Genomic DNA, 15,226 nt, shown 5'->3' on the forward strand with positions numbered 1-15,226 from the left:
CTCTTCTATTCTAATCCAAAAACTCAAAACAAATTTTCCTCAAACAAGTTTTTTTAAAATTAAATAGAAATAACCTCACAGACAAAGAGAACAGGAATCTTACTGATGAAGTCTATTAGTGAATTGGAACAAATTCTGTTAAATAGTATTCAACAGCATAAGCTTTTATCCATCAAATTTCTCCAAAGGTTATGTTTGTAATTCTTACCATGTCATTGTTAAGATGATATCAGTGTATAGGATGACAAACCTTCCCTATTAATCATCAAGGATTTAATTGTCATTTAGAAAAGGGGGATGGGGGAAGAAAAGGTTTTGAACTTAAGTTTTGCCTTTGGAAAGCCTGAAGGATGCGGGGGAGTTTTGGCAATCTTTAATTGGTTCAAGTTAACAGAGGTCCTTTCTCTCTATTCTTTCTCTCACCCATCCCCCAGCAGTCTTCTTCCTGCAGTACTTTCCTCATTATAAACACAGAGCCTTTTAAGGCAGTTGTTGCAACATGATCTAGTTCTGTGTCTTGGCTGGAAGTCAGTTTGGATGAATTACACCAAGTTTCCATTCCTAATAACACTGTGCTAACAGGCAGATGAAGACCTGCAAAAAAAAAAAATTGTAGAAAAACTTTTTTTATTTGGTGCATCTCCCATTGTACTTTTGTGCTATGCCGGTAGAGCAATCTATCTGGCACAGACGTAAACCTTCATCTGTTAAATACATCAGTGTTCTCATTCTGAAGGACTCACTTCCTCCATAAGTGGTTGAAAGTGAATACTGGGAAGTTGACCAAAGGACCATCCCCTGGTGTCAGGAGTCTAATTTCAGAAACAATTGCTAAAGTAGCCAGATACGAAAAACAAGACAGTTGCTAAAATGCTGCTCTGAATAGACCATAATGCTTTGTAGTCAAATAGTCTGTGCCTCTACAGATAAATAGCTATCTAAGTAATAGTCTGGAAACAAAGAGTTATGTGATTGTTGTTTGCAGCAGTATATTTGTAGTTAGAGTAATTCTGAAATTGTTTTAGTCAAGAGTTTGAGTTTCACTAATATTGATTGATTTAAGCTAATGAGGCTTTTTTTTGGCAAGTAAATTTATATAGAGCTTCACTATTAATCTTCCTGCATGAACACAATTTTGGCTTCTGAAACAGTGTATGTTGGAAGCCAGTTTGGTGTAGTGGTTAAGGCATCTACTGTGGGCACAAAGCCAACTGGGTCATTTTGAGCCAGTCATACTCTCTCAACTCTAGGAAAGAAGCAATGGCAAACAATTTCTCAAATTCATGCCAGGAAAAGTCAAGGACTTGTCCTGGCAATTGCCAAGAGTCAACACTAATTTGAAGACACTAAAGAAAAACAACAAAAAACCCACAGAATACATGGACTCTATTTGATAATTGTATTTATGGATTATTTGTTTTTATTGTACTTTTATCAATATTATTTTTTACTGTAAGACCCCAAGAATTCTATTCTTTGGATAGAATAGAATTCAAAGATAGAACTCATAGACAGAATTCAAAGAGTCAGTCAGTCAGTCAGTCAATCAATGTCTGTCTGTTTGTCTCTGCCTTTATCATCTGTCTGTCTATCTATCCTTACATAATGATTATGAAATATATCAGCACATTATAATTTAACAGAATGTTCTTTATGTAGAAACTCTCAGGGGAATGACAGGGGAGTAATAATGTGGCAGAAGGAATCCAAATGACCAATCTATTGTCATGAAAGGAACTAAGTCCCACTTTAGAAAATTCAGAACCGTAACTTAATTTTCTGCAATATACTACAGTTTTCAATAATATTAAATATTAAGAAAAAGTTGTGTCGCAGAGATTAGAGGTTTTCATTGTGCTTTGTGTTCCTTACCTTGTACCTATGGCAAAACCTATGGCATTGCAATATTTTCTAAACACACCCTTATTTTTTCCAGCCTTTATGTATGTAGGTATGCATGTATGTACAGGATTTAATTATTTATTTGATGTCTATACCTGTCCATATCAACTTGAAGCTGCAGAGTCTATGAAGCAACTTACTAAGCTTCTCACTAAGCTTTATAAAAGAACCAGTCCTGTTCAATAATGCATAACCAATGCTTTGGTGTAATTTGCAGTGTTGATAATAATTTAAGTTCATATTAACCTTGCCATGCTTTGTATTCTTGAAACAATTAACTATATTTTGTGTTCTCCTTCCTCTGAAAGGTTCAGGTCCAATATTTTCACTCCCAACATTACAGAATATAGGAAGCACACATTTTGCTCCTAAGAGAATCCCCAAGCATTACTAATACCTAAAAAGAGTGAAAACATATCAAAGCTTTACAGACTTGGGCAATTCTCAGAAATTTTCAGATTTTATATAAAAAGTTTTGCAGCATTTTGTGTGGTTATATGTGGGTGTGAAAGAAAGATCAGTAAAACTGCACAGTTTTCTTTAATTTCTTCTACATAGTTGACATAGAAAATCCAGCTACAGAATCTGATGGGTGGGGAAAATATACAAAGTTTGGGATGTAGGAGTATGCAAGCTGCAAAGTGAAATGAGTAGGTCAGCAAAACAACGTGAAGAGTTGATGGGACAGAGCAAGAATTCTACAACTCTATTTTTCTAAAGATCTGGTTCCCTATTACCAGATCCAAGTTGACTAATATAGGTAAACTTACAACAGTTCATATAGTGACCATTCAAAGTTACAATAGCACTGAAAAAAATGACATGATGCTTTTCACACTGAACAACCATTGCAACATCCCCATGGTCAGGTGATCAAAATTCAGATGCTTGACAACTGATTCATATTTATGACAGTCACAGTGTCCTGGGGTCATGTGATCAACTTTTGTAACCTTCTGACAAGCAAATTCAAGCCATATGCACTTAACAACCGGGTTACTAACTTAATAACTGAAGTTATTCAACTCAACAGTTGTAAAGCAAGAAAGGTTGCAAAATGGGATAAAACTGCCTTAACAAATGTCTCACTTTGCAACAGAAATTTTGGGCTCAACTGTAATCATAAATTGAGGATCACCTGTATCTTGCTGGCTATATATTATTTAGAATCTTGAAGAGGATTCCAAAATATTTCCAAACCAGTAATCCTTCTCCCCCATCTGTTCAATTTTACTCTACCCTGAACTGCCCAAATCATAGCATGGGACATTTCTAGCATTTTCTGAATTATTTTTCTTTTTCGAGTTCAAAAATTACTGGTGGACATAGTTTGGTGCCATAGATCTCTGCCTTCTACATTAGGAAGTTTTGCACAAACAGAAAAACAATTTGATCTCTCTCTTTTCACTCCACTTACACCAATGGCTTTTGTTTATCCATTGTGAATCTTGTCCTTTAACTTATAACATTTAGTAATTTTAAGAAAATGTTTTCTTCACTCACCTGACTTTCTTGGCTGCTGTTTTCATTACCCATTTCAACAGGAAAATATCAGAGTCAACCTTTGCATTAAGAATACCAGCTGAAAGAAACAAACAGTCATCAGGGATTTTCCAATAGTGAGGGAAAATAGCAACCCAAGAAGAAAATAATCTGCTTTGTGCCTCCCTGACCTCCCTCTCCATAGAAATTTTCCCCAAGCCTAGCAGGTATGTGCTTGAAAAGATAGCTTCACATTACAGATCTAACTTCTGCCAATCATTGTTTTGAAGTTCTTCTTTGCTCAGTCCCATATGGCAGCTGGGAGCAATCATAGACACTTGTAGGCTCATGACTATCCTCAGGATGACAAGTCAAAGCAAAAAAGAAGAAAAATGGGCCCACCCGCCCCCCACACACAACAAAGACTATCATCATATTCGTACAACTTTACTCCATCAGGTCTTTGGGGGAGTAGAGTGAAGTGACATACTTTTGACAACACCACAAAGGGGAAATTGATAAACGTTGGACTTTTAAATGAATAATTTGGCAAGATTTTTTGGGCTTGACCCCTTGCAAGTACGGACTCTAGGCAACACAATATCTTTACCCACCTCTGTTATTACTTAACTTATTTGCTACATCTGTCACTGCCTATATTCAAAGGCTAGATTGGACAAGAAGCTAAGACCAAACTACTCCATTACAATAACAATACACACGAGTTAATTTCTCCTTCGATCCCAAAGTGAGATGTGCTTCTTTCTCCTATTTATGCAATGTAAGATTTTAATTTGATTTTTGTTTATGTATAGGTCAAGGACCTTACATTCTGTCATACTTTTTCATAACAGTTATTTTAGTTCTTCTTTTTGCAAAAAAAAATCTAGCTTATCAAAACCCGAACTCTTGAATTATAGTCTGCAATTTTTCTTGTTCAGTATCAGTTGAAACAGCCAGACACAATAGCTGGAAATTGCTTCTGATAACAAGTTCATGCCAAGTTTTCCAAGTATTGAAGTCTGTAACCAGTGCACAATGTAGATATATATATATATATAAGTTCAATATAGCAGTAAGATTATTCAAGAGTTGGGAGAATGGCCATTGAAATAGTATGAATATGTCTGAAACAGACTCATATTTGAAACACAGATTCAGTCATAATTAAATTTAACATGGAAACCATGCTTGGACTATGATTCCAAATTCCACAGACTTGTTTTCCTTGTCTGCTATTACCTTGAGTAAATTAATAATTTCTATGGCAGCTATGTGTGTACTTGTATAATTGAAACAGGACAGAAGCAGGACACTCTGCAACCTTTTACCTTTCCACTTAATTCAAATAGAATTTTGGAAAATACAAAATTAGGGGGGGCGGGGGTGGGGGGGGAAACAGAGAGATTAATTAAACAAAAAAGCAGGTATCTGCCAGCCATCGATGCTATATTAAGGACCTACTAGACAGTCAAAGCATATCATCGTTTCTGAGTTCTTTGGTCTTCTTGAAGTTATTGGTGAGCGAGAATCAAATATAGAATTAACACTGCCATACTAGCTTGCATATTGATAATACTGCTGCCATTCCTCCTACTTTAAATTTCACTATTAAATATTTAAATATTTAATCCAGAGGGTCTGAATCTGATAGAGAAGAAATTGATGGCACATTACTATAGCTCCTAAGCAATAAAAGTGAGCAACAAAATTGTTCACAGATCAGACAGAAGCCCTAACGTGATATTATTATTATTACCTTTAAAGAGTTAAATCTAGTCCAAAGATAAATTTTAGGGAATCAGGTCAATTATCTCATCAAAAGATATGTGAATCTAGTCTATCTAGTTCATTCAGCAAACCATAATTAAAGAAGCTATGGCTAAATGCAACATATGAACCAGATCATACACATAAACATATATAGGTCTCTTCTGTGCTAAATGATTACTTCATCTTTTATTCCAACCAGATCCAAAATTTCAGCATCTAATTCATTCCCACGTGATATATGAATATGTATGAAGTTGATGATTAAAGTTGATCTCTAAATGTATATTTTACATCATTCACTATGTTGCCATGCTTTAGAATGTTAACAAGAAACCTCCCCACCTTTGCCTGAGGCTGAAATTCAGGGCTTACTGCATCACAGTATAATTTTGTTTATTGAGAACATATTTGACTAACTAGCATTGATCTCACTCCCAAGTAAAGCATGGATACGTTTTCAGCCTGGAAGATATTTGTTTCATTTTAGTTTTGTATAAAGATTAACTAAATGTGACTGTCAAATCTAATTATGTGTGAGAACAGAATATATTGGATGGGAAGAGGTTTTTATTTTCTCTCATCCATTTTATTTTTTTTTGGAATTTTCTCTTTCCACATCTCTGCGGCAGCTCCTTCAACTAAGTGTTTCTTGGGTGAAAGTACAGTTGGTGCTTGTTACTTCTTCAGTCAGGTATTTTAGTGATCTACATCTTCTAGCAGTATCCTATGTAGGTATTGTTGTTTTTCCTTCTGTTCAGTCGGCTCTGATTCTCAGAGATTGTCTTGAAAAGTCTTTGTCAATTTCTTGATAAGTTTTTTTAGAATTTTTTTGCCATTGCCCCTTTCTTTTACTAAGAGAAAATAGAGAAAATAGAGTGAAATTGGCCCAGCATCACCCAGCTGGCCTTATGCCTAAGGCAGGACTAGAACTCACGGTCTTCCAGCTTCTGGTCTGTTGGCTTAACCATTGCATGAAACTGGCTGTCAGTGTACAGTATATGTTACTGCATTATAATGGACAAGCATATAGTATCTCTGGCCTTCAAATATGGTAACAAATAGAGATTGTTGTATTACCTTGTTGCCATTTAACAGATTTTGGTAACCTGGGAGTGGTAAGTATACAACTTATACATCATTAAATTTCTCTTTTATCTAAATAGTTGGGCATTGTCACAATTTAGATTGTTCACGATGGGTGAACAATTTTGCTTTCATGTAAAGAAAAAAACCAGTCTGCTTTCATAGTGTCTAATTTGAGACTGAACCAGTTTTCGTATTCAGTTATATAATGAAAGATGAGGAGAAAGATTTGTACTTGGTTTAATAACTCATGCTTTCAGCCTATTTTTCCTTTTAAATTTATAGACCTTAAATTTGTTAAAATTCTGTGGTTAAACTGTTTGAAATATATTTCTGAACTAGTAATATGCCAAGTTTAGGAAATCACAGTTCATATAATAATCCTTTATACCCTAAATATTAGAGTGATATATAGCTTCATTTCAGGGTTTTTATCTGAAGGCGATTAGGTATCAACTTCATAAATTAGATCACCAATTTAAAATTAAATTATCAATGTGAATGCTCTTCATTTAATTGATGTGTAAAATCAAATCAATCTGGCTCAAATTGACTCAAATTATCAAATTGTATGGAATTAAATTCAGTTTAAATTGAAATAAACTGCATATATCTGCTTAAATTACATTCCAGCTCACTTTAGTTCTTTGTGTAAATTGAAGTATATTTGTGTTTTTACCTCTTAAAATAGAAAAACAGCTAATACCAGATCAATTTGAAAAACTTTGTATGTGCATATAGTATAATCTGGTTAAAATGAGACTGTCGTTTGGTAAATAAACTGTAAAAGGCTGAGTTAATACATTTCTATAATGTAGAGATCATGTTTTACCTCCTATACTTCTCGGTTAAAAAAAGGTAGCTATATCCAAAACAAACATTATTATGGTTGAATCCAGTTAAACCTATGCTGGTATCAGACACACAGTGAAATACTTATTTCTGAATAAACATTTAGGATCTATAGTCAAAATAGAAGTAGAAATAGCTACCATTCATTTCTGACAATATTTTCTCTGTTCAGTTTCTTGTAGTCCATCTTGCAATGTAAAGTCCTTTGGACTTTTTCCACTCATATTCTAACACACTAGAATGAAAATATTGCTGTTCTTTTAATTTACACATACAGCGATCAATTTTAGAATCCCATGCTATGTTTTAGATAGGACACTTTTGAAACATGCTGGTTTTATGTAATGTAAATTACATAAATACATACATATTTACAGATACATATATAAATCTGATCTAATTAAATCATTAGAAAAATTGAACTCATAAGAAATTTTAGCATACCTACATTGGGGTGGGGGAGATATAATCTGGATCCTTTCTGGAATTCAAGCACTTCACTCTTTCCCAATTATAATGCTTCAGCCAGCTCTATCTGTTTCGTTTAGTGCTCTGAATCACATGCATTTACCCTTCATTTAAATGACCCACCTTCAATTAAGCATAACCTGTTGAGCAAAGATGCTGACTCCACCCCAGGTATAGAGACATTCAGTTAACACACTCAATAACTGCTAAATAAAAATAAAAGTGAGAAATATCATTCATATGTTGGAGTTACAGAAAATGAGCCAGGATGTTTGGTTATTATCCTATATTTTCCTAAGAAGTACCACTGAAACTTATGAGCTTTATGGCGAATTTCTTTTAACTACACTGAGATGGTCAAAGGAAGACTCTTCTATGGCCGTAAACACTATATATCTAAGAACTGGGAGCTGTTTCATGAGAAAAGAAGCTTTATTTTACACAAGCCATTATATCTCTTGTTCATTCTACCACAGACAAAAATGAAAGACCAGCTAAAATTTACTTCTCATGCTGCTGCATTCAGAGAATTTACACCCGTGTCTTCTGGATTGCAGTTTGGTACTCATGAGATAAATTCATGCAGATCCAGTAGGCATATGCTTGAAGAACAAGTACAAAAAGAGAAAGAGTTTCAAGAAATCAATCTAACCAGGTCATGTTTCAGCTGTAGGCATTTGTAATGAGTAAACAATAATTTAAAATCTAGTTGGATGACTAGGTCATGCATGGATTTGTTTTTCTTTTAATGAATTCAGCAATTCCTTCAAAAATGATTATCTTTTGTTTTACTTGCTTTTGTCAAACCTTATTTTTTCTGCTGGAAATGACTTTCTGGTGAGTCACAATGGAAAGATGGAATATAAAAGCGAGAAACTCACTCAAATGTGCTGATGCAAAAGGCATGGCACCTGCTTTACTTGGTGACTTAATAGCTATTAATAACATTTAACATCAGCACAAATGAATAAATGGATTCTGGACAAATCTTGCTTGTAGAAACAGCCAGAGCTTTGCAGACTGGGAAGGGAACCCACCTGTCATGGGTATGCATTTATAATCCCTCGGATTATATAACCAAAAGTAAACCGTCTATTGACTGAATTTTGGCAGTGTAATTTTTCAGCTAAAATGAAAAAAAGTATGATAGGAAGACGAAGAGGTTAAAATACTGCCATTCTTATCTTAAAAAATATTACCAGATCCCTCTGCTGTCTATTCAAAAGAAAGAGGCGTTCCAGTGAAACCACCTTCTCTTAGCAATCAAAAGATTTTGCTTCCACTCCATGTTTTACACAAATATATGACTATGATTCTTCAGTGACATGTTTTCTACCTCACTGAAAAGCAAAATGTGTTTGTTTATACTTAATTTAACAATGAGCCTAGTAGCCACTGTGATTTGAAATGTATATTTAGCATTAAATATAAATATAAACAAAATGAATTGCAGTTTAAAATATACATAGCTGTAATGCTATGTAGAATATAGCATTATGCAGATTTTGGTTCAGTATGGTTCAGATTTGGGTACAATATGGTTTTCTTCAATTTAGCAAAGTATGGTTCAGATGATTTGGTTCTCATATGAAAGAGAGAGAACCAATATATATATGTATATATAATGTAATGTATATATAAAACTGTACCAGACATCAACTGTGCCTGAAAAAACCTAACGCAACTTGTTTGATTGATCTGGGGAGTGATATTTTATTTGAAAAAAAAAAAACCACTAGCAAATCACTTGATTTTTGCATGCTCAGGAATATTCTTTCCTTGTCACAGTCTCTGAATCAATCACATGAATCAATTAAACAGATCAAGCTTTTCATTTTGACTTCTTCCTGAAAGAATGTTCCAAACGTTACCAATCAAAAAGCTTTATCTTATCCTTCTTAGGACTTTTTCCTCTGGAAAATGCATGTAGGCAAATTATTATACTTATCTGTGAAAAATATTAAAATTAAGAATGCAAATAAAATGAACATTCACTTATTCATTTGTTTGAGCAATAACTGAAAGAACGATGATCTACAACTGATAGCTTAGAAACATAAGGTAGAACATGTGACCTATGCTGCTTTGCCCAGTGATAAAAAGGAGTAAATATCTAGAAACACAGAAGAAATAATCAGGGCTGCCCTCCCAGATCACCTATGTGATTCAGATGTCACAAATTGCTTAATAGTAGGGCTGACCCTGGATACATTTTAATGCCTTCTTCAATTTTATGAGAACTGCTTATCCATTACTGATTCCCACAGGACTGAGAATTACTTCTAAGGAGACTAGGTTGCATAGACCTACTCAGAATGTTTAGGAAAACAAGGTGATAGATTTCTGGTTGGTATTATTTTAAACCTCGTGCAGATCACAAGTTTAAAATCCTTATGTAAAAAACAAGTATCCCTTATTCCTTGCAGACCACATAATTTTGCTTTTTTCCTATAATAATTTGTTTTTAATTGCTTTGTTTTTCTTCTTATGACAAAAGTGGGAATTGCCAATGTCATGAGCTTATAGTTTTCCAGAAAAAGTTGGAGTTGTCTGCTGTTTCAATTAAATAGTGAACATCAGGATATCTCTATCCTTGCTCCAGAACAAAACTTAAAGTGCATTATTCACTTATTACAGTAATTATAGCTTTCTTTCATACTACAGGTCTCACCAGTTTACATCTCGTCCAGAACATTGGGATGTATAATTTCCAACCATTCTAACCACAAATTGACCATTTTGGCTAGAGGTGATGGAATCTATAATTTAATAATTTGTTTATTTCACTGATTTGAGGAAGTTAAAGGAAGGTTGTCAAACCAGGATTCCAAAACTCTGCATGGCCACTAGACTGAAGCAAAGATCTCTAATATATATATATGGAATATGAGAATTTTATATGGAATCAATGGACATTGCTTGAAACAATAATTTTTTAAAGCATGCCCATTTAAGTTTGAGAAATAAATTGCCTTTTCCTCATCCAAATGAGAATGCAGAGAAATATTCAAAGGTAGTCTACATTTTACTTCCCTGTAACATATGTACATTTTTTTCATTGTATATTTATCTTTCCAGCAGTCTACAACTTCGCTGACTTCCCAGATGTCAATTATTATATATTCAGGGAAAAGTCATGACAGAATGCTTTCCATTGAGAGGGCTATTTTACCCATGCAGAAAGAACAGCCAGAAAGGCTAGAGATCAATGGTGTCCAACTTTGACAATTTTAAGACTTATGGACTTCAACTCCCAAAATTCCCCAGCCAGCATGGCTGGCTGGGGAATTTTGGAAGTTAAACCCCATAGTCTTAAAGTTACCAAGTTGGACATCCTTGCTATAGACAGAAAATTTCCATCATCTCATGCCACCTTATTAATATCAAATAAGTTCAAGACAGCCATCAAAAGAAAGTTGAAAACATCATAAGAATGAGAAGTAAAAACTGAAGAGACAAAATCAGAAGGAATTTAGTTACATCCTTTCCAACTAACCAATTATATGAAAAGCCATAAGCTTTTGTGAGCTTTTGTGCCTGTTCATCAAATTGGCCACTTGGAAAAGATGCTATCAACTCCTTCTGATTTTTATCACCATAGTCTGATACAGTTGTCCTACAGATTCCTGGGAAAGATATGCTCAGGAAATGAGATGACATACTTTGGGACAGTATTGACCGAGGGCCAAATCACATTAGGGCTGTTTTACTATAAGCCACTTTCTGACAAGTATGCAGATGATAATTCCATCCTCCACAGCTGATTCATTCAAATGATTTCTTGACTACATGAACCTGTTCCTGAACAGCTTAATCAGAGGTAATTATGATTGCTGGTGGATGGAGCTTTATAATTTACAGACAGGTGCCAAATCATTTTGGTTTCTCACAAAGGTTAGTTTTCCAAGATGCAATTACCTTGGGAGTGTTGGTAAAGAATCAGAAATCTTTTCAGAAGGAAGAGAAGAAAACAGTAGGCATTTAGTACTTAACAGTTTAGTGAGGTTATTGTGGTGTACCTCCTATAAATAACACTGTGTACATCATTTAGAAAGAACAAAAAGTCATTTAATAAAGCAAGATGCCTTGTGGTCTGTGATTTGTTACTTTAACATCATTTGCTAAACAACATTATCACACTTTTTAATTGGATCATGAGGGTGATTTAAAAGAAGAAAAAAAGCTCTAGGGGGCCTTGTGGAATGGAAATGGACAAAGCAAGCTTCTATTGTCCCAGATGGCACAAGCCTTCAGTGCTTCAAACACAAAATCTAATCTGCTACTCTAATGACCAAACCAATCTGGATCGCATTTCCTATAACAGACTGGCTCTAGCTCTACTAATAGCCGATGTTACTATCTTTCAGTCATAAAACCAAGTTACTGAAAGGTCAGGCCATATCTGTTTTCAAAAGCTAAACACATTTAAGGTTGATAGTTATTGACTCCCACATGTGTGATTTTGAATTTCCCACATTTTAGAGGATGTAGGAAATGTAGAAAGGAACCAATTACAGTACTTGAGGGACATTTATTGTAAATCAGAAGTGTCCAACCTTGGCAACTTTAAGACTTGTGGATTCAACTCCCAGAATTCCCCGGACTGTCTGGAGTTGTCTTAAAGCTGCCAAGGTTAGACATTATGTTATAAATCTTACTAGTAAAGGGTTTTTTAGTTATTTGTGGACTTGAAGCAAGACATTGCTGAGCAGGCTTCAGGTTTATGGGATCTATTATGATTTTTATAGCATCCTGGGATCCACAAAATGGACTTTGGTACTGAGTAGCAGCTGTGAGGAAGAAATTTAGTTTTAGATTTAAGGACCAGGCTGCCCCTGAATTCAAGTTTAATTTAAGAATGTATTGCCAGTATTGAATTGAATTCAGCCTGGTCACATAAAAAGATTATCTTCTTAGATCAGAAATATACATATAGAAATATTCTCTATATTCATCACCTGCTCTGGAAAATTTATATGGAAGAATTTGCTGTATCATGGATACATCATCATACAGAGAAAAAAATGTATTCAGCAATGTCTGCTCAAAACTGTTTCACATACTGTTGCACTAAGTTTATTTTGGGTGTTGTACTTTGATTTACACTCATTGTGTGATCTTAGAAAATGTGTTTACTAACTGTCCTTTATGCTTAGTCTAATGATTAAAAACAACCAACAGTGACTTGTTCAAAGAGTTTGGTTAACCTAAACTATGGCTAAACATAATGTGTAATCTCAGCCACTGTAATCTGAAAGTCTTGAGCTGAAAGACCTGATTTTAGTTCAGAATGATACTAAAGAAGAGATTTTTGTTGTTATTATTCCTGTCCTCTTTTACTAAACTTGTCCCAATCTGTTTACTACATTGCCGTCACATGCTCATCTCTGAGCTAAAGTGGCTGGTTTTATTAAAATTATTTTAATGCTAAACCAGAGTAACAATAATATAAACTTTTTGCAAAAAAATTTTCTGCCAACTTTCTGAAATATTGACAATAATTGTGGCATTGTTTACAGTACCCGGATTGTCCAGAAAAGCATCTCTTTAGCAATGCCCTTCTCTTCTGCAGAAGAATTGTTCTTAAAAATAGAGAAACTCTACCCTCAGACTTTAATAATTAAATCTGAAGAGGAGCCAAAAATAGGCCAGACTTCTTGGCACCAGTCCTAAAATTATCTATGCCGATGAAATCCCTATTTTTAAGTAAGATTCCATGTCTCCAATTTTGCAGAAATGAATGTGATCTCTATATAAGGTTAGAACAATGCTTAGGTCTTCGGTGTTAACCAGTTATTAATAAGAATTATTTGGTATAATTTTTGTGTCTAACTTTTTTGAGGAACATTCATACAACATACACACACAAAAATTTCATTTACATCTATACTGCTTCCCTTTTTTTCCTGGCAGAAGCAAGTTGTAAGTCAGAATACTGTACATTGTATACAGCAGCTAAAATTGGCAGTTACATGCAACTTTGAGAGGATCAAATGCGTACATCAAATTTACATTTCAATCCTCTCATGGTTGCTGACATTAAACTTTCTCTACCACCCACCAAGACTTCAGTCATTACATCTATTATGACATAAGTGGTTTTGTGCCATCACAATCTGTATCTCATTCTAAATCATGGGTTGGCAACCTGTGGGTCTCACTGTTCGCCTACACTATGGATGCTGCCCTCGCACCAGTGATTTCAAGTTGAGAAATTATCCCAGCAGTGCAGAGGTGGTATTCAGCAGGTTCTGACCAGGTCTGGAGAACCGGTAGTGGAAATTTTGAGTAGTTTGGAGAACTGGCAAATACCACCTCTGACTGGAAATTTTATAGTATCCTTCCTCTGCCATGCCCACCAAGCCAAACCCACAGAACCGTTAGTAAAAAATTTTGAATCCCACAGTTGCAGCGGTGGTACATTCTTCCAGGCAGTTCTTCTAGCAGTAACTTGGTAACTGTAAAGTATCTGAGAATTGTTGCAATCGAGAATCCAGCAGGAATAATAGCAGAAAGGGAAACGCCATTTGCATTTCTTGTAATCCTAGTCAACATAATAATATTTCAGCTGTTTCTCAGCAGAAGCAAACAACTGATACAATCAGTTTGTGATGCCTGGGATCTCCAGTTGGGTCATTGAAAGAGATGAAGAAATAACAAGGCTTCTGACATTTTTTTTTGCTGAGATGATGACTTATTGCTAGAAAGGGGAAAGCATTCTGGAGAACCAGACTCATGTGTAGAGCATGGTTGTCAAACTCGCGGTGTCACATTGCCATCATGAAACGTATTGGGATGTTTTTTTCTTCACGGAGCTGGGGTGGGCATGGCCTATACATGACATATCTGGGCTGTGGGCAGCCAGTTTGACACCCCTGGTGTAGAGGCATTAATAGGTACATAAATAGAGGCAGCAATGGATAAATAAATTCCTGTAAGCTGGGTTTCTAAACAACTCCATACTTGACAATGAATTTGGCCCTGGGATGAATATTTGGCAGTCCCTGTTCTGGAGACTTCTAATTGGCATGACATGCCTAGAACTTGATATATTATGTCAGGTTTCTATATATATAGTTTTCTGAAAAGCCTAAAGTAACTTTGGGAAGTTGTGGGCTTCCCAGAAATATTATACATTGTTGTGGTCAAAATACCAGCTGTGAGCTGCCATAACTATTTCTTGAATAAGAACTCTGAAAAGCACTTTGAAAAAGTGTTAAAGTTGGCCGGTGTTGAAAATAAAACATTCCATAGTCTTTCTCTTAACAAATAAAATGTTTCTTTTTTCTTATGTCTGTTTTAGAAAGGTTAGGCAATTGTTGAAGATAGAATCTATAAACTTTCTGTTCAATGGTCAGTTCTGGCTCATTTGGGAGAAACACAGCCTGCACATATCGTACTCCAGATTTGTGAGTAATTGTAATATTCTCACATAGAAAGTAGTTCCATATAGTTATCAGTTTATAATTCGGATATTTAACAGGCAGTTTTCCCTAAAATACATTTTCCCTTCAATAGTTGCTTTGCCCAAGGCATAACTCAAACCATCTGCACTGACTATTTCAGTTCCATTGATATATACCCAGCTTCAAATTTTCACCAATAAGCACTACAAAAATGATGACATAAGTGGTGATTGTAGTGCACACATGAAACAGTTATCATA

The 15,226-nt window shown here is 34.9% G+C and overlaps 1 protein-coding gene across 11 annotated transcripts in view; it reads right to left on the minus strand.

Annotated features, from left to right (window-relative positions):
* The window catches only part of TACC2 (transforming acidic coiled-coil containing protein 2), a 170,062-nt gene that overhangs the window by 148,067 nt on the left and 6,769 nt on the right, over positions 1–15,226 (minus strand). For 8 of the 11 annotated variants that reach the window (XM_087932588.1, XM_087932587.1, XM_087932586.1 and 5 more), the window contains exon 2: positions 3,406–3,484. In XM_087932588.1, coding sequence (XP_087788714.1) covers positions 3,406–3,438 — 33 coding nt within the window. In that variant the 5' untranslated portion in view covers positions 3,439–3,484. Of the gene's footprint in view, positions 1–3,405; positions 3,485–7,540; positions 7,647–15,226 lie in introns of those variants that run through there. The other 3 variants (XM_087932592.1, XM_087932590.1, XM_087932585.1) reach the window with 1 other exon arrangement.

This window comes from Pseudonaja textilis, chromosome 4 (assembly GCF_049901715.1).
Source record: "Pseudonaja textilis isolate UNSWEBS1 chromosome 4, rPseTex1.2, whole genome shotgun sequence".
NCBI lineage: Eukaryota > Metazoa > Chordata > Lepidosauria > Squamata > Elapidae > Pseudonaja > Pseudonaja textilis.